Genomic DNA, 20,292 nt, shown 5'->3' on the forward strand with positions numbered 1-20,292 from the left:
CGGAATACAGGGTTAACGGTAGGGTTCTTAGTAAGGTGGAGGAGCAGAGGGATCTTGGGGTCTATGTTCATAGATCTTTGAAAGTTGCCACTCAGGTGGATAGAGCTTGTAAGGCGGCCTATGGTGTATTAGCGTTCATTAGCAGAGGGATTGAATTCAAGAGTCGTGAGGTGATGTTGCAGCTGTATAGGACCTTGGTAAGGCCACATTTGGAGTACTGTGTGCAGTTCTGGTCACCTCATTTTAGGAAAGATGTGGAAGCTTTGGAGAGGGTGCAGAGGAGATTTACCAGGATGTTGCCTGGAATGGAGAATAGGTCGTACGAGGATAGGTTGAGAGTGCTAGGCCTTTTCTCATTGGAACGGTGAAGAATGAGGGGTGACTTGATAGAGGTTTATAAGATGATCAGGGGAATAGATAGAGTAGACAGTCAGAGACTTTTTCCCCAGGTACAACAGTGTGTTACAAGGGGACATAAATTTAAGGTGAAGGGTGGAAGGTATTGGGGGGGGGGGGGGGGGGGGGGGGGGCGGATGTCAGGGGTAGGTTCTTTACCCAGAGAGTGGTCGGGGCACGGAATGCGCTGCCTGTGGGAGTGGCAGAGTCAGAATCATTGGTGACCTTTAAGCGGCAATTGGATAGGTGCTTAAGCTAGGACAAATGTTCGGCACAACATCATGGGCCGAAGGGCCTGTTCTGTGCTGTATTGTCCTATGTTCTATGTACTTGTGTTGTTACATTCTGCATTTAAAAATTTGATCTTAGTCCTGTTTTGTAGCATGACGACATTTGCAGTGGGTTTTCTAAGCCACGAAAGTAGAACGTGTATCTTCCATGGGAATATATATTTGCATTGCTTATGTAGATCAATTTTAGCACATACATGGAACAACCTGCTGCACTGCCTATAAATAAAGAATATCAACTGGGTCACAGTGGATTACAAAACGAAGATTTATTGGAATTCATTTTAGGTAAAATCAATAGTATGTTGAAAAGAAATACATTGCATTTATATAACTCTTTTTGCAAACTAATGTCGCCCCAAAGTGTTATACAACCAATTAAATACGAAGTGCAGTCATTGTTAGAAGATGATGAATGCGGCAGCTAATCTGCATGGAGCAAAGCCCCAAAAATTGAGTAAAATAATCTGTGTTAAAAAGGTTGGTTCTGAAATAAATACTGACAGTGGCTCTGGGGAGGAGGCATGGGGAGGAGAGGCAAAAGTAAGGACTGCAGATGCTGGAGATCAGAGTGTAGATTAGAGTGGTGCTGGAAAAGCACAGCAAGTCAGGCAGAGCAGCTCCTCTAAGTTAGTGCCATGGCATGTTTTGCATCCATCTGGGAAGGTAGGCAAAACATCAAATTACTATCTCATTTAAAAGACAATACCTTCAATATGTCATTACAGTGCTGGAGTGTCAGCGGAAATAGTCATGCCTCAACTTGAATGTAATATTTATTCAGAGAAGAATGCAACCACTTAGCTAAAATATTTGTCATAAATTGAACCAGGATTTATTAGCTTTCATGTATATATTTTTAAAGCTACACAAAAGAAAAATTAACTTTAATTCTCATTGTTGTTCATCCATGATGCAGGTGTTTGTAATCTTGTGTAGCTTCAATGTACAATGTCCAGTAAATTTTCACTGTGGCTTAGGTTGCTAGGCCTAGGACCCAAACATTACTGGCTGCAGCATATTCTGAGATGGGGTGGTAGTTTTGGAATGAAGATTCAAATATAGCACTAAAACTTGTAGATAGAATTTTGTTTAAAATAAAAATACAGGTAATTATAATTAATGGGAGTATTACTCTATTAAGCGTTGTTTTTAAACTGCTAAAAGGAAGAAAATTGAGAAATAATGAAGGCGATCAAAGAAAACGCAGGTACAATGGACCAGTAATAATCGGTGACATTAAACTAAACCCCAAGATGGATCAGTGTAAAAATTATGTATCTGGCAAAATGGTGAGGTTGTGTGGAGGATCCAAGATTGTTTCCTACAAGTAGTACAGCACTGAATCATGATTTAGGAAATTAAGTTGTGTAAGTACCTAACTTAGAGAAATATCACGGAAATAGCACCCAGTTACATTTTCGTAAGAAAGTAAGTACAACAAGAGTTAATGTTCTTTAAATACAAGAACATTCTGGAAAATTGCAGATCTGCAACTTTTTCATGCAGAGGGTGGTACATGTATGGAATGAGCTGCCAGAGGATGTGGTGGAGGCTGGTACAATTGCAACATTTAAGAGGCATTTGGATGGTTATATGAATAGGAAGGGTTGGAGGGATATGGGCCGGGAGCTGGCAAGTGGGACTAGATTGGGTTGGGATATCTGGTCGATATGGACAGGTTGGACCGAAGGGTCAGTTTCCATGCTGTACATCTCTATGACTCTATGACTCTATATTCAAGGCACAGAGACAAGATATTTAACATGTAAGCGAATATAGGACAATAGGAGGGGAAAAAACAGGAAAAGTGGAGTCATGGATTCAGATAAGCCAGGATCTCATTGAATGGTGAATACGACTTGATGGACCGAATGGCCTATTTCTCATGTCTTATGGTCTGGCTGTGCACATACCTTGACAATGCTGATGGGTTTGCGAGACAAGTGATAACTGGAGTAAAACAGGAAGGTTAGCACAAGAGTAAACCCACGATACCTGAAAGAGAATCAGAAAAAAAATCACATTGTAAATTTAAGTTGATGCCCATCTGATCAACCCTTAATAGACTTCAGTTTGAATAATCATTTATGGTTAATTGTGTTTTTTCTAAAAAAATTGTGACAAAAAAAAAAGCTTAAGTTGCCATAACATAGCGCTTACTAATAAACAGAAGGCATAGATAAGAAAAAATAATTAATTCAAAGTCCAACTTAATTCAATTCCCAGCTTCTGGGTTCAGGGTCGGACAGTACTGCTGTAAGACAAACAAACAGTCATACTGGAATACTGGGTTGGAAACTGCTTCAGAAACAGGCCATCTTTACCAATCTGGCAAGGAAGACATCACAAAAACTGCCCACAGGAATCCTGGAAAGAGTGGGATACAACAGGGTACTTCTAATAGCTATAACCAGGCTCCTGCTGCAATACATACATTGGCGTTTAGAGTGGACTAGGCATTGGTCGCACTTGAGTGAACAACCTACTTAAGTTTGCATTACCTGAAGAATGGACAGGTAATAGGTACTGAAGGACACACAAACACATGTTCCCATTTGACCCACAGACAAATACATCCACAGAAAGAAAATACCCAGAGGAGGCATTGACCAATTAAATTTCAAACTAAAAAGAGAACAGTTCAACAGTTGCCCTAGATTGACAAATATATTGAAGGATCATAGATCAATAGACAGAGTAGCAACAGCAGGGAGAAAGTGAGGACTGCAGATGCTGGAGATCAGAGCTGAAAAATATGTTGCTGGAAAAGCGCAGCAGGTCAGGCAGCATCCAAGGAGCAGGCGAATCGACGTTTCGGGCACAAGCCCTTCTTCCGGAATGAGGAAGGTGTGCCAAGCAGGCTAAGATAAAAGGTAGGGAGGAGGGACTTGGGGGAGGGGCGTTGGGAATGCAATAGGTGGAAGGAGGTTAAGGTGAGGGTGATAGGCCGGAGAGGGGGTGGGGATGGAGAGGCCGGGAAGAAGCTTGCAGGTCAAGAAGGCAGTGCTGAGTCCGAGGGTTGGGACTGAGATAAGGTGGGGGTAGGGGAAATGAGGAAGCTGGAGAAATCTGCATTTATCCCTTGTGGTTGGAGGTTCCTAGGCGGAAGATGAGGCGCTCTTCCTCCAGGCGTCGTGTTGCCATGGTCTGGCAATGGAGGAGGCCAAGGACCTGCATGTCCTTGGCGGAGTAGGAGGGGGAGTTAAAGTAATCAGCCATGGGGCAGTTGGGTTGGTTGGTGCGGATGTCCCAGAGGTGTTCTCTGAAACGTTCCGCAAGTAGGTGGCCTGTCTCCCCAATGTAGAGGAGGCCACATCAGGTGCAGTGGATGCAGTGAATGATGTGTGTGGACGTACAGGTGAATTTGTGATGGAAATGGAAGGATCCCTTGGGGCCTTGGAGGGAAGTGAAGGGGGAGGTATAGACGCAAGTTTTGCATTTCTTGCGGTTGCAGGAGAAGGTGCCGGGAGTGGGGGGGTGTGGACCTGACGAGGGAGTCGCGGAGGGAGTAGTCTTTCCAGAACGCTGATAGGGGAGGGGAGGGAAATATATCCTTGGTGGTGGGGTCTGTTTAGAGGTGGCAGAAATGATGAAGGATGATATGATTTATCTGGAGGTTGATGTGGTGGTAGGTGAGGGCCAGTGGGGTTCTGTCCTGGTGGCGAGTGGAGGGACGGGATTCAACGGCAGAGGAGCGGGAAGTGGAGGAGATGCGGTGGAGAGCATCGTCAACCACATCTAAGGGGAAATTGCGGTCTTTGAAGAAGGAGGCCATCTGGGTTGTTCGGTATTGGAATTGGTCCTCCTGGGAGCAGATGCGGCAGAGACGAAGGAATTGGGAATATGGGATGGCGTTTTTACAGGGGGCAGGGTGGGAGGAGGTGTAATCTAGGTAGCTGTAGGAGTCGGTCAGTTTATAGTAAATGTCCGTGTTGAGTCGGTCGCCCGAGATAGAAATGGAGGTGTCTAGGAAGGGGAGGGAGGAGTCTGAGACGGTCCAGGTAAATTTGAAGTCGGGGTGGAAGGTGTTAGTAAAGTGGTTGAACTGTTCAATCTCCTCGTGGGAGCACGAGGTAGTGCCGATACAGTCATCGATGTAGCGGAGGAAAAGGTGGGGGGTGGTGCCAGTGTAGCTGCAGAAGATGGACTGTTCCACATATCCGACGAAGAGGCAGTCATAGCTGGGGCCCATGCGGGTGCCCATGGCTACGCCTTTGGTTTGGAGGAAGTGGGAGGATTGGAAGAAGTTGTTCAGAGTGAGGACCAGTTCGGTCAGTCGAAGGAGGGTGTCAGTGCCACTGGTTGGGTCGGCGGGAAAGGAAGTGGAGGGCTTTGAGGCCTTCGTGATGGGGAATGGAGGTCCATGGTGACTGCCCCGGCCGACCCATTGTCTCAGCCTGCTCCTGTCCCACCAAACTCATCTCTGTGTACCGCGACACGGTCCCGACCCCCTTAGTCCAAGAACTCCCCACTTATGTTCGGGACACCACCCACGCCCTCCACTTCCTCCATGATTTTTGCTTCTCCGGCCCTCAACGCCTTATCTTCACCATGGATATCCAGTTCCTATACACCTCCATCCCCCATCACGAAGGCCTCAAATCCCTCCGCTTCTTCCTTTCCCACCGACCCAACCAGTGCCCTTCCACTGACACGCTCCTTCGACTGACTGAACTGGTCCTCACTCTGAACAACATCTCCTTCCAATCCTCCAACTTCCTCCAAACCAAAAGGGTAGCCATGGGCACCTGCATGGGCCCCAACTATGCCTGCCTCTTCGTCGGATATGTGGAACAGTCCATCTTCCGCAGCTACACTGGCACCACCCCCACCTTTTCCTCCTCTACATGGATGACTGTATCGGTGCTACCTCGTGCTCCCACGAGGAGGTTGAACAGTTCAACCACTTTACTAACACCTTCCATCCCGACCTCAAATTTACCTGGACCGTCTCAGATTCCTCCCTCCCCTTCCTAGACACCTCCATTTCTATTTCGGGTGACAGACTCAACACGGACATTTACTATAAACCGACCGACTCCCACAGCTACCTAGATTACATCTCCTCCCACCCTGCCCCCTGTAAAAACGCCATCCCAGATTCCCAATTCCTTCTCCTCCACCTCATCTGCTCCCAGGAGGACCAATTCCAATACCGAACAACCCAGATGGCCTCCTTCTTCAAAGACCGCAATTTCCCCTCAGACGTGATTGACGATGCTCTCCACCGTATCTCCTCCACTTCCTGCTCCTCCACCCTTGAACCCCGTCCCTCCAATCGCCACCAGGACAGAACCCCACTGGCCCTCACCTATCACCCCACCAACCTCCAGATACATTGTATCATCCTTCACCATTTCCGCCACCTCCAAACAGACCCCACCACCAAAGATATATTTCCCTCCCCTCTCCTATCAGTGTTCCGAACAGACCACTCCCTCCGCGACTCCCTCGTCAAGACCATACCCTCCACCAACCCAACTTCCACTCCCGGCACCTTCCCCTGCAACCGCAACAAATGCAAAACTTGCGCCCACACCTCCCCCCTCACCTCCCTCCAAGGCCCCAAGGGATACTTCCATATCCATCACAAATTCACCTGCACCTCCACACACATCATTTACTGCATTCGCTGCACCTGATGTGGCCTCCTCTACATTGGGGAGACAGGCCACCTACTTGCGGAACATTTCAGAGAACACCTCTGGGACAACCAACCCAACCGCCCCGTGGCTGAACACGTTAACTCCCCCTCCCACTCCGCCAAGGACATGCAGGTCCTTGGCCTCCTCCATCGCCAGACCATGGCAACATGACGCCTGGAGGAAGAGCACCTCATCTTCCACCTAGGAACCCTCCAACCACAAGGGTTGAATGCAGATTTCTCCAGCTTCCTCATTTTCCCTCCCCCCACCATATCGCAGTCCCAACCCTCAGACTCAGCACCACCTTCTTGACCTGCAATCTTCTTCCCGACCTCTCCGTCCCCACCCCCTCTCCGGCCTATCACCCTCACCTTAACCTCCTTCCACCTATCGCATTCCCAACGCCCGTCCCCCAAGTCCCTCCTCCTTACCTTTTTTCTTAGCCTGCTTGGCACACCCTCCTCATTCCTGAAGAAGGGCTTATGCTCGAAACGTTGATTTTCCTGCTCCTTGGATGCTGCCTGACCTGCTGCGCTTTTCCAGCAACACCTTTTTTTAGCTCAGAGTAGCAACAGCAAAATTGTTAGAACAAGGCCTTTTTGTTGTAGTGGGTAGGGTTTTCAGGAGGAGAAATACAGCTTCTCCTCTTAACTCTATTCAGTTGATTTCAGCAAAAGCATTTATTTTTGAAACTAGGCAATGATCACACTTCAATTAAAGTTATAGCTCACTAGAAAAGTTGTGCCAATTAGCAAGGTTTTCTCAACTGAAAGAAAGGAAATATTCTATCACCTAGTAACCTAAAGAAAAAAGTCTAACATTAAATGCACACAATCATAGGTACAAAAACATAAAGGAAATGAGACTGATTCAGACAGGTAGTAATAAAGTACACAAAGTCCTCAGGGTCCGAGGTGTTTGGTTTAAAACTGAAGGGCACTATATAGTTTTTGGATTTCTTCGTGACTCTCTGCTTTCTATCTGAGCCAAGTTGCTTTTTCACCATGTGGACTGTTCCCTGAATCAGACTCTGAGTTCCAGCTCCATAAAAGCTCCATTTTCCTTTGTTTCTACTCCTCAGAATAAGTTGAAATTAGTTATATGTGCATTCCAGAGTCTAACTCCACTGTCTTTTCAAGTTACTCTATACATAGACAAGCTTTCATTACTGCCCCCACCATTTGCAAATTAAAACAGAGGGAGCAAACTTCTTGGCACAATCAGTTGCCTGGTTTTGACACGTTCATATAGAAATGGCAATTCAATAGAGGATTTTGTTAATTCTGTGCAGGTATCATGAACCTTGCTGCATTGTGGTCAGGTGACTACTACAGCCATTTTTGGCTCATGTTTTCTTCTTTTTAAAGGCTGGAAATAGTTCAACATCCATAAACAGAAAACCATTTCGAAGTAATGGAATTCTTTTTAAGGACTGCAATATGTGAACAAAATATGAGGAATCCAAAAAGGGTGATCTTGTGGCTGAAAGGGAACAAAATAGACACAGCAAGGGACGAACCAGTACTGGAATAGTGTAGCTAGGACAACGTATTTACAGGAAAGACCGGGTGAGGAGGTCTGCACACACACACAGGCTCATTGATGTCTCTGTGCATGCAATATGGTGACATCATCTTGGAGCCTGTCACAGCCAATTGATGTCACTGGCACCACCTACAAATGTACACGGATCATCTTTGGTGATTAGTAATTGTTCCACTGTTTAAAACAAAAAAAAACATTTTAATGCAAGGAGATGGCTTTAGTTATAAATCAAATCAGAAGGTAATTAAAAATTCTTTACTGTTATTGTAATACAGCTTAATTTTCAATACCATTTCCTAGTATTTCTGGCAGGATGTAGATATTAACCAGTTCTTTTTGCAAAGAACCTGAAATGGGACAACTGCACAATGGCTTTACCCTCCATATCTGTTGGGGAAGTTTTCCTGAACAGCTTAAAAAGTCAGACTGGGGGTTAAAAAAACAAGCAGAATTCAAGCTGGATGCAAGATGATGTTGAATAAAATACCCTCCAAGTATCCCCACCTCACCTGGCCCAGATTCAAAAGCTTAACACTATACGTTGAATAATGGGGAAGTGTTGTCAAAGACTTAAAGAAAGAGATCAAGGAATTAAAACAAACCACAGTTGTTATTTGTGGTGTGCATTGTCCTGGGGTTTATTTAAACAGCAGCACAGAAATCGGAACGGTTATGGCACAGAAGGAGGCCATTCAGACCACCAATTCCATTCCAGCTCCCTGCTCAACACAGTTTGGTGCTCCAACATGGTGACCCTGGCCAGTTCCCGCTCCTTGGGCCCAGAATATCTAATGAAGTGCCATCCCTACCACCTGATGCAGGACTTCACTTCTGCATGGGGTGGGATATAAACTTTTCATGGCAGTGAAGGTGAATGCTACACTTGATGAAATATACACCACTACAAATAGTCTTGAGGCAGAATACCCCAAAGCCTTGCCCATCATAGCTGGTGACTTCAATCAGGCCAACTTTAACAGCGTGCTACCAATATACCATCAACATGTCTCCTGTCTTATCGGTGCCCAAACATTCTTGACCATTGGTTGTGTAGGAATGGCATCTACTGCTCCATCCCCAGCCCACATTTTGGAAAATCTTCCGCTTGTCAGCTTCTTCCAGCTTATAAGCAGAAACTGAGTGTAAGAATTCAGTACAGAAAGTCATACAGTCGCTGGTCTGAGATAATGAATGAGTTGCTACGGACTATTTACAGTCTTTGGACTGATCTGTATTCACGAACTCAAAAGCCAATCTTAATGAGTATGCCACTAAAGTCACAGATTTAATCTGAAAATGCATAGAGGGCTATGTGCCAAAGTTAATTCAAGTTTTTCTCCAACTGGAAACCACAGATGAAGTGGGAGATCCACTCCCTACTGAAGTCCAGGTCTGAGATATTCAGGTCAGGTGACCTTGACCTGAACAGGAAATCTAGATACAATCTTCGCAAAGCCATCAGACAGCAAGGAGACAATACCAGACCAAACTAGAGTCTCAAGACTAACCACAGAAACCCACCTGATTGTGGCAAGGCTTACACAATGGAAAATGGGTTACAAAGCACAGTAGAATATCTGGCAACAATGCATCCTCCCTGTTAAGCTCAATGCCTTCTACGCTTTTGTTTTGAACAGGTGGTCAGTGAAGAGATGCCACCTGCCCTGACAGCCTCGAATGTACTTGTACCCTCAGTCAGTCATCACTGCAGACATTAGATTGGACTTCTTGGGAGTGAACCCACAAAATGACAGACCCAGATGGAATCCCTGGCTGTACATAGATCCTGCACTGACCAGCTGGTGGGAGTATTCACTGTTATCTTTAACCTCTCCTTACCTCAATCAGAGGTTCCCACCTCCATTGAGAGACCATTATTATCCTGTGCAAAACCAAATCCAGCAGCGTGCCTTAATGACTCCCGTCTACTGGCACTAATATCCATAATGATGAAGTGGTGCTTTGAGGGGTTAGTCATGGCTTACATCAACTCCAACTTCCCATTTTACTTTGACCCACTACGACAGGTTGACAGTGGACGCCATTTCCTTGGTCCTACATTCATCCCTGGAACATTTGGATAACAATGATACCTATTACACACTCCTACTTAATTACTATCGCTCCACCTTCAACAGTATAATCCCAAGCAAACTAATTTCCAAACTCCAAGACCCAGGTCTCTGTGCCACCCTCTACAAATGGATCCTTGACATCAGTGATAATAGGCAACACCATTTCCTCCACAATAATCCTCAACACCAATGCCCTGCAAGGCTGCATACTCAGCCCCTTGCCATACTTCTTATACACTTGATTTAACGGATTCTGATCTAACTCCACTTCGAAGTTTGATGATACCACCGTGGTGGTTCAGATTTCAATGAGTAGTAGGCAGCACAGGGTAAAGAAAACAAAATCACTCTACTAAACATCAGCAAATGAAGAAGCTGGTCAATGACTTCACTAAGCGAGTGGAGGACGTGCCCCTGTCTGTATCAATGGTGCTAAAATGGAGATGGATGAGGGCTCCGAGTTCCTAGAAGTAAAGATCCCCAATCGGTCCTGGTCCATCCACATTGAAGATAGAAGGTTTAAAAAGCACAATAGCACCTCTACTTTCTCAGGAGGATAAGAAAATTCAGCATGCCCACAATGACTCTTCCCAATTTTTAATAGATGCACCACAGTTTGGTATGGCAACTGCTGTGTCCAAGAGTACAAGAAATTACAGAATTGTGAACACAGCCCGGTTCATCACGAAAATCAGCCTTTTATCCATTGACTCCATTTATACTTCTTGCTGCTTTGGGAAAGCAACTAAAGACCCCTACCAGTTATACACACTTCCGTCGGGCAGAAGGTAGAAAAGTTTGAAAACATGTACCAACAGATTAAAGAACAACTTCTTCCTACTGTCAGACTTTTGAAAAGACCTCAAATATATGAAAACTGATCTTCCTCTGTACCTTCTCTGTAGCTGTAACACTATATTCTTCCTTCTGTTCTATTACTCTAATATACTTAAGCATGGTATGATTGGCCTGGATAACAAAACAATACTTCTCACTGTATCAGTACATAATAAATCAAGAGAACATTATGACAGTGCCATTTTCCTGACTTTTCAATGCATCTTGCACATTGCTTTTTTGAACAGAAGCATCCCATGCCCTCTTGAACAACTCCATGGGAGCTCCTGCTGCACAGTTCCAAATAAGGTATATTCGAGATCCTAAACACTCAGACTGAAAAGGTTTCCCCTCCCATTTGCAAACCATCATGACCTGGATGAGAAGGCACACTTACTTTGCTCAAATTTAAAAAAACAGTTCATGATCAGTCTCTAAAATGGTCAAAGACAAAACATCTTTGCTATTTATACCACAATTAGTGATTCCAGGAATCATATATACTGTAAACACACATGTATCATTTGATGGAATGATACAGTCTGTGGTCTCCATAATGGGCATCAGGAACTCATATGGGGAACGGTACAGCAGTGCAGATCTTTGTGGCATCAGTGGTTTCAACAAAAGTTATTCTGGACATAGTCAGCAAGAAAGAGACCATGGTCAGGCAGTTTATCCCTCACTGCACCTCAAAAGTGAGGTGAATGCACACCAAGTGCTTTTTATTGAAATAACATCAGATTAAATACTTTTTAAAAAATTCAAGCCAACCACTGTCTCCGAAATTGAGCAAGATTGCAATGGACAAGAGAAAAGAGGAACCAGATAGTCTTGCCCTCATTGTTGGGTAACTAGGAAATCATTTGGATTGTATCTGGAGTCTGGTGGTTAATCAAATCTAAAAGCGTGGCAACATTAACCACAAACCCTCAGGAACTGAACAGGGTCAATATTGCAACAACCTTTCCTTAAAAAAAGGAAAAAAAAAGTCACAAAGGTACTGGCAACAAATACTTTGTACCAAATTACAAACTGATACCTCAGCAATTCCGCAAGCTATTTCTTTTATTCAACAAAATGGAAAATGCAGAATCGCAACTGGCTCAGCTGAGCCCTAATTGAGGAGGTAAAAACAATGACTGCAGATGCTGGAAACCAGATTCTGGATCAGTGGTGCTGGAAGAGCACAGCAATTCAGGCAGCATCGACGAGCAGCACGATTTTACTGCTCGTCGGATGCTGCCTGAATTGCTGTGCTCTTCCAGCACCACTGATCCAGAAAACGAGCCCTAATTAATTCCATTTTGACCAGTTGATTCCACCTGGGAGTAGTGCAAAAACAAAGTGGAGAGTCAGAGTCCCCAAGTCAGGGAGGAGAAAACCAGTTCTCAAATGAGTCATGCTAAAGGAAATGCTTTGATTGTTTGAGAGTGGTTTCTGCTTGCATTTCCTTCAGTAAAACCAACTTTAAAAGCTCACACATCAAAAACGGGCAGCTGACTAAGCAATTCAGAGGGCAAACAGTTCCACAGGGATCAACACTAAATAGGCTGGGTCGAGAAAGTGACAAAGAACATGGGTAAAGAGAGGAGGAGGAGAAAAATAATAATATTTCACTTGGGCTTTCAGGTCAGTATTGAAAAGTAGACTCCAGTACTTTAGATCTACACCATTAGTATAAAGACATCCTGATCTACCTTTTAATCATTAAACTAGAATGTCAGCTGGGAGATGGCTGGTCATTAATATGCAGAAGAGAGGGACAAGTTTTCCACGTGAACAAGGGTAGATGAGGAACCTCAAATAAAGGCAAAACAAAAAGATTTGACTTCCATCTCAACAACCCTTAAACAAGAAGGGGAAAAAACAGCAGGGATAGGGACAGAAGGGGAGATTAAAACCAATGAGGTAATTTTTTTTCATTTAAAAAATCCACAAGTTTGCATGTCTTTGATTCAGTGGCAGCACTCAGCCAAAAGATCATTAGATTCAAAGTCTGATCCAAAGCCATGAATACATTATCCAGGAATGTATCATTTGATGGAATGATACAGTCTGTGGTCTCCATAATGGGCATCAGGAACTCATATGGGGAACGGTACAGCAGTGCAGATCTTTGTGGCATCAGTGGTCTCAACAAAAGTTATTCTGGACATAGTCAGCAAGAAAGAGACCACGGTCAGGCAGTTTAAGGCACTCTCTTCTGGATGGGGTAATAAACAAAAGGTCCCTTCTGCCTGGTTTATATATGGGAAAAAAAAATCCAATACCAGTATTTTGAAGCACATTGGGTCGGACAACAGGAAAGTTTGTCGTTGTGTTTGGTTTGCAGGATAAAGTGAAAACAGACAGTCTGGCCAAAGCTCCTCCTGCTCATGTTTATCCTATGCACAAGCAGAAAGCTTGAATAGCTCTTACCCACCTCATCTACTTGTATCTAACCTCAAACATTGACAGTTACTGCCTCAACCAATAACCGAGTGAACATCCCATCCTTGATCAGGTGATTTTGTATTGCTGTCTATCTTCACAAAGGAGGACAGGAATAATGTCCCAAAACTGTTGGGGAATGCAGAGTCCTGTGAGGGGGAGGAATTGAAGTCAATAAGGAAATAGCATTGGAAATAATGGGACTAAAATAAAAACCAATAAATCCCCAGGGGCTGATAATCTACATCCGAGAATACTGAAGGAAGTGGCCCTAGAAATAATGGATGCACTGGATGGTCTTTGCAACAGTTCCTACTGAATGGAGGGTAGGCAATTCATGTTACTGCACTCTATATATAAAAAAAAAGAGGCAGAGAATAAAAAATGACCAGTTAGCCTGACATTGGTAATGGGGTCAATATTAGTCTCTCAGAGATTTGATAGCAGATCACTTGGAAGACAGTGACAAGATCATACAGAGTCAGCATGGATTTACCAAAGTGGGAAAATCATACTTGGCAAATCTACTACTTACTTTCTCTCAAAAAAAATGCAATGAATTGGATAAGAGATTGCCAACGGCAGTTCAAAAAAATTACATTTGGAGGCATTTCAAAGTCCAACATAAGAAATTAGCACAAATTTACAGTGATTAAAAGTGAACTCTGCTTCCTGAAATGCTGCCAAGAACAGTCCTGGACTGATGGGAGCCCAGGCACTATCTCCAAATGATTGATATCCTGCCCTGTCTCTCTCTCTCCGCTCCGCCCCCCCCATACACTTACCCTGGAGTTCTACACAGGCGTGTACCCTAAACCCCCATGCCCAGATAATCTCCCCAACAAAGGTGGAACCTGTCAAAAGGTTGCAGTAAAAGGTGGTGTGCGCTATTTGGAGACTCACCCCCCCCCTCCCCAAAAGGCAGCAACAACAGTCTTGTTGTTGGTGTCCAGTCTGGCTGCCCCAGAGGGGGGGGGCAGGACTCAGGCAATATTGGACGGGTTTGGGGGCAGGCAGGGGTAGGGGAGCAGGTTTGAGGGTGATGTTGGACAGGGATGGGGGGCAGGGGAGAGGGTTTGGGGGGGCAGTGTTGGACAGGGGTAGGAGGCGGGCAGGGTTGGTATTGGACAGGTTGGGGGCAGGTGTTGGACAGGTTTGGGGCGGTGTTGGGGGATGGGGGACAGGTGAGGGCTAGCGTGCGGTGTGCTGCTGCCTCGTCTCCTGAATGGGGAGCGAACTCTGAGCCCGAGAGGAAAGGCAATTAATCAATTAACCGAATAATCAGTTATTCGAATGAAATAGTGCCTGCCAATCTCGTCTGGATAATCGAGGTTCCTCTGTATTCACAATATATAATAATGATTTTAGGTGAGGGAACTAAAAAAATGTAATATCTTACAGACAACACAAGCAGAGTGGGCTGGCGAACAAGGGAGGATGCGGTGGTCTAGTGGTATTAAATCACTGGACTGTTAATCCCGAGACCCAGATCATCTTCTTGGGACCAAAGTTCGAATCTCACCATGGCAGATAGTGGAATTTGAATTCAACAGAAATATGAAGTCAAGAGTCTAATGATAACTATGAATCTGTTGTCGATTGTTGGATCTGGTTCACTAATGTCCTTCAGGAAAGGAAACTGCCATCCTTATCTAGTCTGGCCTACATGCGACTTCAGACCCACAGCAATGGGTCTTACCTGCCCTCTGGACAATCAGGGATGGCCAATAAATGTTGGTCTAGCCAACAATGTCCTCATCCCATGAATAATGAAAGAATAAAGAGAAAAACGTTTAAGCACCTCCACAACTTCAAATTCTGACAGCCTAACCTAGAGCCTTATATCAAAATGTGCAAAAACCCAAAGACAACATGCTGTTGAGGAGCTCCTAGATCCCTGTCTCAGTTCCAGTCGTCCTTTGATAAGCCCATATCCTGAATCAAAATGTCATAAGACTGGAGACAGTGTGCAACAGAAACATTTGGTGTTGTTGACAGAGATCCATACACAAGTTCCCACGTAGATATTACATCAATTGCTCCTTTATTCCCACAGCAGAATTACAGACCCATAGATTTGGCAAATTGACAATGTCTAGATAAGCAAAGATCTGTTGACCGAATGGACTGTAGCCAAAGGAGTGAGACCACATTCCCTTGCCCACCCCCACCCAACCATCACTGACCATATTCAACGTAAAGTTTCAAAACACTGGCTTAATGGAGATTCTGAGAAATCAGTGTCTGAGCCAATTTCCAACTTAACATTAATAACTGCGATCCTTTGCCAAATCTAAATCCATTTTCAGTCAGACCCAATCTGAAGTTGTTCAGACTGATCAAGACTGCTGGATTGCGAATGGGTAAATAGGAGTAAATGCTCGTCATTAATCCATGATTAATAGGACTGAAATGTCAAACCAGAAAATAGTGTAATACCAGATGAATTAGCAAAAATAAATCATTTTTGAACTCTGCTAAAAAGTGTATATGATCCAGACAATGTAATCTTGCAACAGGTGGGTTTTTCTGACAATCGACTCATGGTCATCATTAGATGATGATTCTGTTTTTTTAAAAAAAATCAGACTCAAATTCCACCAACTGCCAGGGCAGGATTCAACCCTGGGTTCCCAGAACATCATCTGGGTCCCTGGATTAACTGTCCAGACACAGTACCACTGGTCAATTGCCTTCCCTATTCTGATGTGTCATAACGAGTTACCTAGCTCAATGCAAAAAAAAAAAGCAGGGCCAGCAAGTTTCATTCCTCATTTGCAGCCTACACAAGATAGTTTGGAAGCCAGAACACTTTGGATGAGGCACGGCCTTCTCATTTGGATCCAAGACTATTATGCTGGGTAATGTGATCATATTTTTCACCTGTGGAACAACAGTGGGGTGGCACAGTGGTTAGCACTGCTGCCTCAGTACCAGGGACCTGGGTTTGAATCCAGCCCCAGGTGACTGTCTGTTTGGAGTTCGCATGTTCTCCCCATGTCTGCGTGGGTTTCCTCCGGGTGCTCCGGTTTCCTCTCACAATCCAAAGATGCGCAGGCCAGGTGAATTGGCCATGCTAAATTGCCCATAGTGTGCCCATAGTGTTAGGTGCATTAGTTAGGGGTAAATATAGGGTAGGGGAATGGGTCTGGACGATTAATCTTTGGAGGGGCGGTGTGGACTTGTTGGGCCGAAGGGCCTGTTTCCATATTGTAGAGAATCTAGTCTAAAACCAATTCTATTTGGAAATTATGGAAATAATGCCAGGTACTTCCAAATTCTTTTGCTGCTTAAAAAGTCAAGTTCTAAAACAAACAAAAATCATTGCAATCACTAAAAACACACAGTGTAACATGCACAATAGTACCTCACATTTCCATCTCTTGAACAACCCTGCTTGACACAGCTTTGGAAACAAGGAACTCACACCTTGTTCAGGTGCAGGCTGACTTCGCCAGACGATTCAACAGTAAAGAGGGAAGTGGTGGGGAAACATGGATGGAAAACATGGATAGAATGATGCAAGGATCAATCTCATCTATTCACAACCTTTTCTATTGAGTCTACCTTTAGAGGTTATGGCCTTGGTATGGATCAACAGAGATTACTAGAATCCAAACTGTAGGCAAGGTGACTTTTTAACTCAACATTCTAAAGTTGTAACATTAGTAAACAAAGTTCTCCAGAGTTGCCAGGCATGTGGTCTCTTCAATTAAATTTGGTTAGCCATTTCCACATATGATCTACCACCTGTTCTATACTTCTAATCTTCAGTCACACATTGCCTGCCTTTCATTTGTTCTTAAATGAGCAGTTTAATTGACAGCTCCAGTTGCATTGATCAATGTCCGATTCCACGCATTATCCATGTTAGCACAGTTGGCTGGATGGCTGGTTTGCAATGCAAAGCAACATCAATGATGCAGGTTCATTTTCTGCACCAGCTGAGGTTATGATAAAGGTCCAAATTTGCTTCTCAAAAGCCTGGTGATCACCAGGTTTAAACATCACCAGTTGTCTCTGTAATGAGAGCACAGCTCTACAGTCCTCTGGCAACTACTTGGATTCAAGCAGAATAACAGCAATAGTACTGATTCCAAGTATTCCTTCAGGCACTTTAAGAGTTTAATTTGTACTAACACAGACCAAGTTTGAAGTGAGAAGGACATTTGAACATTTCACAGAGTCAAAGGCTAAATCAGTATCACTGGACAAAATTAAACTAATACAGACTGTTCATGTACAATGTCACAAGCAGTCCACAAGCTGTAAGATCAATGATGCAACTTCATGCCTTTTAAAAAAAAAACTTAACACGAATGACAAATACAAGTGCTAAATATTAACAACACTAAAACAAAAATGATGGACATGGAGCATCACCACAAGGTTGGAGAATCATTTTAGACATTTAAAAAAACAAAATCACCCAGTTCAGAAATGTTACTCTCAAGTAGGAGAGACTTGAACCTCGGTCATCTGACTCAGAAGTGGGAACACTACCACTGGAGAATCATTAATGTTCTAGCCTTGATCACGGGCATGAGCCACAGTCAAGCTAGGAAAGGGTAGAGAAAGTACTGTTTCAAGAAAGGACATCAAGGGATTTTTGATTCAGCCAATGTACTTTTTAAGAAGAGTGGGAGAGGCAGATTTAGATATTGCAACTGCCAAAAGGGATTCTTGAAGGGGAAAATAAGTAGCTGAAAGGGAAAATTTTTAATCAGACTACAGGTGAAGAAAAAAAAGTGAATTTGATTGTGCGCTCATACGCAGAATCAGCTGAATAAAGTTCAGCAATTGATCTTCCAAAATGAACAATTAAGACTGTAAAACATTCCTGTTCTGTAATGTGTACTCCAATTTTTCTTGAAGTTTGAAGCAGTAATCCACACCTTCCTATAAGAACACACCCAACTCACTGCGCAAGTTCACACATCAGTTTAAAGTAATCTTGGGCACCATATATCTGAAATTGGATGGCAGTGTAATAGATGTTGTCTACATGGGATTCCAGTGCCAACTGGATACATAATTGGCTTAATGGCAGGAGACAGAGTGGTGGAGGGTTGTTTCACAGACTGGAGGCCTGTGAAAAACAGCACTCCAAAGGGATTGGTTCAGGGTCCTCTTCTGTTTGTAATTTACATAAAATGATTTGGATGAGAATATAGAAAGCATGGTTAGTACGTTTGTGGATGTCACCAAAATCGGTGATATAGGAGTCAGTGAAGAAGCGATCTTGATCAAATGGGTCAATGGGCTGAAAAACATCAAGTGGAGTTCAATCTGGGTAAATGCAAGGTATTGCATTTTTATACAAACAAAGGTAGGGCTTATTCTTTTATTCTTAGGATCTTGGGTAGCCACAGAGTCATACAGCTGTACATCATGAAAACAGACCTTTCGGTCCAACTCGTCCATGCCGACCAGCTATCCCAACCCAATGTAGTCCCACCTGCCAGCACGTGGCCCATACCCCTCCAAACCCTTCCTATTTGTGGGATATAGGTAGTGTTACTTCTGCAATCATAATTACTTATGCAAGGTAAATGCACTCACACCAGTGTATAATTGTTTCAACCCAAGGGCTGAGTCAACAAGAATGAAAATTATGTGGGGGAAATATATAATTGTTTTTGTATTAGCTAAAATGTGAATGCAAGAATGAAATGTGCCTGCTAACAATGGTAGACAAATAGATAAGATGCTGTGAGGACGTAGGTTAAGCCAGATATGCTTGTGCAAGCAGTAGTTATAAGCATCTGTTTCCCATTTTTGCAAAAACACAAAAACAAACGCCAATTAAAAGGCCATAAGGATCAATATGGTTAGGGAAAGGGAGGAAACCGCACATGTGGAGGAAGTAGATAATTATGAAGAAGGATATACCTAACAATGGGCCACAGCAGGATATGCTAAAATGGCCGAGTAAAACTTGTACTTTGTTACGCACAAGGCCAGATACGGCAAGAGATAAACAATAGTAATGGGCACTGGGTTTGGAGAAGTGAATCCTATATAAGATATGTACTTGCTAAACTCTGTGTGTCTATTTTAGGCACCATGCTTGCAAGCACATAATAAACATACTGATTGCTTCAGATCTTGTCTCGGACTGAAATTATTGAAGTGAGTGAGCTTCGTTTCTCACATTCATATATCCATCCGAATGCCTCTTAAATGTTGCAATCGTACCAGCCTCCACCACATCCTCTGGCAGCTCATTCCATACATGTACCACCCTCTGCGTGAAAAGGTTGCCCCTTAGGTCTCTTTTATATCTTTCCCCTCTCACCTTAAACCTATGCCCTCTAGTTTTGGACTTCCTGACCCTAGGGAAAAGACTTTGTCTATTTATCCTATCCATGCCCCTCATAATTTTGTAAACCTCTAGAAGGTCACCTCTCAGCCTCCGACGCTCCAGGGAAAGCAGCCCCAGCCTGTTCAGCCTCTCCCTGTAGCTCAGATCCTCCAACCCTGGCAACATCCTTGTAAATCTTTTCTGAACCCTTTCAAGTTTCACAACATATTTCCGATAGGAAGGAGACCAGAATTGCATGCAATATTCCAACAGTGGCCTAACCAATGTCCTGTACAGCCGCAACATGACCTCCCAACTCCTGTACTCAATACTCTGACCAATAAAGGAAAGCATACCAAACACCTTCCTCACTATCCTATCTACCTGCGACTACACTTTCAAGGAGTTATGAACATGCACTCCAAGGTCCCTTTGTTCAGCAACACTCCCGAGGACCTTACCATTAAGTGTATAAGTCCTGCTAAGATTTGCTTTCCCAAAATGCAGCATCTCGCATTTATCTGAATGAAACTCCATCTGCCACTTCTCAGCCAATTGGCCCATCTGGTCCAGATCCTGTTGTAATCTGAGGTTACCCTCTTCGCTGTCCACTACACCTCCAATTTTGGTGTCATCTGCAAACTTACTAACTGAACCTCTTATGCTCGCATCCAAATCATTTAATGTAAATTACAAAACGTAGAGTGCCCTAGTACCGATCCTTGTGGCACTTCACTGGTCACAGGCCTCCAGTCTGAAAAACA

At 43.9% G+C, this 20,292-nt stretch overlaps 1 protein-coding gene across 1 annotated transcript in view; it reads right to left on the reverse strand.

The window, feature by feature from the left end:
* The window catches only part of LOC122540727 (glucose-6-phosphate exchanger SLC37A2), a 75,968-nt gene that overhangs the window by 44,026 nt on the left and 11,650 nt on the right, over window positions 1-20,292 (reverse strand). Inside the window, exon 2 of the mRNA XM_043676863.2 lies at window positions 2,603-2,684. Within this exon, the coding sequence (XP_043532798.1) occupies window positions 2,603-2,684 (82 nt within the window). The remainder of the gene's footprint in view (window positions 1-2,602; window positions 2,685-20,292) is intronic.

This window comes from Chiloscyllium plagiosum, unplaced genomic scaffold, assembly GCF_037043375.1.
Source record: "Chiloscyllium plagiosum isolate Xiang-an unplaced genomic scaffold, Cpla_swu_hap1 HiC_scaffold_29, whole genome shotgun sequence".
NCBI lineage: Eukaryota > Metazoa > Chordata > Chondrichthyes > Orectolobiformes > Hemiscylliidae > Chiloscyllium > Chiloscyllium plagiosum.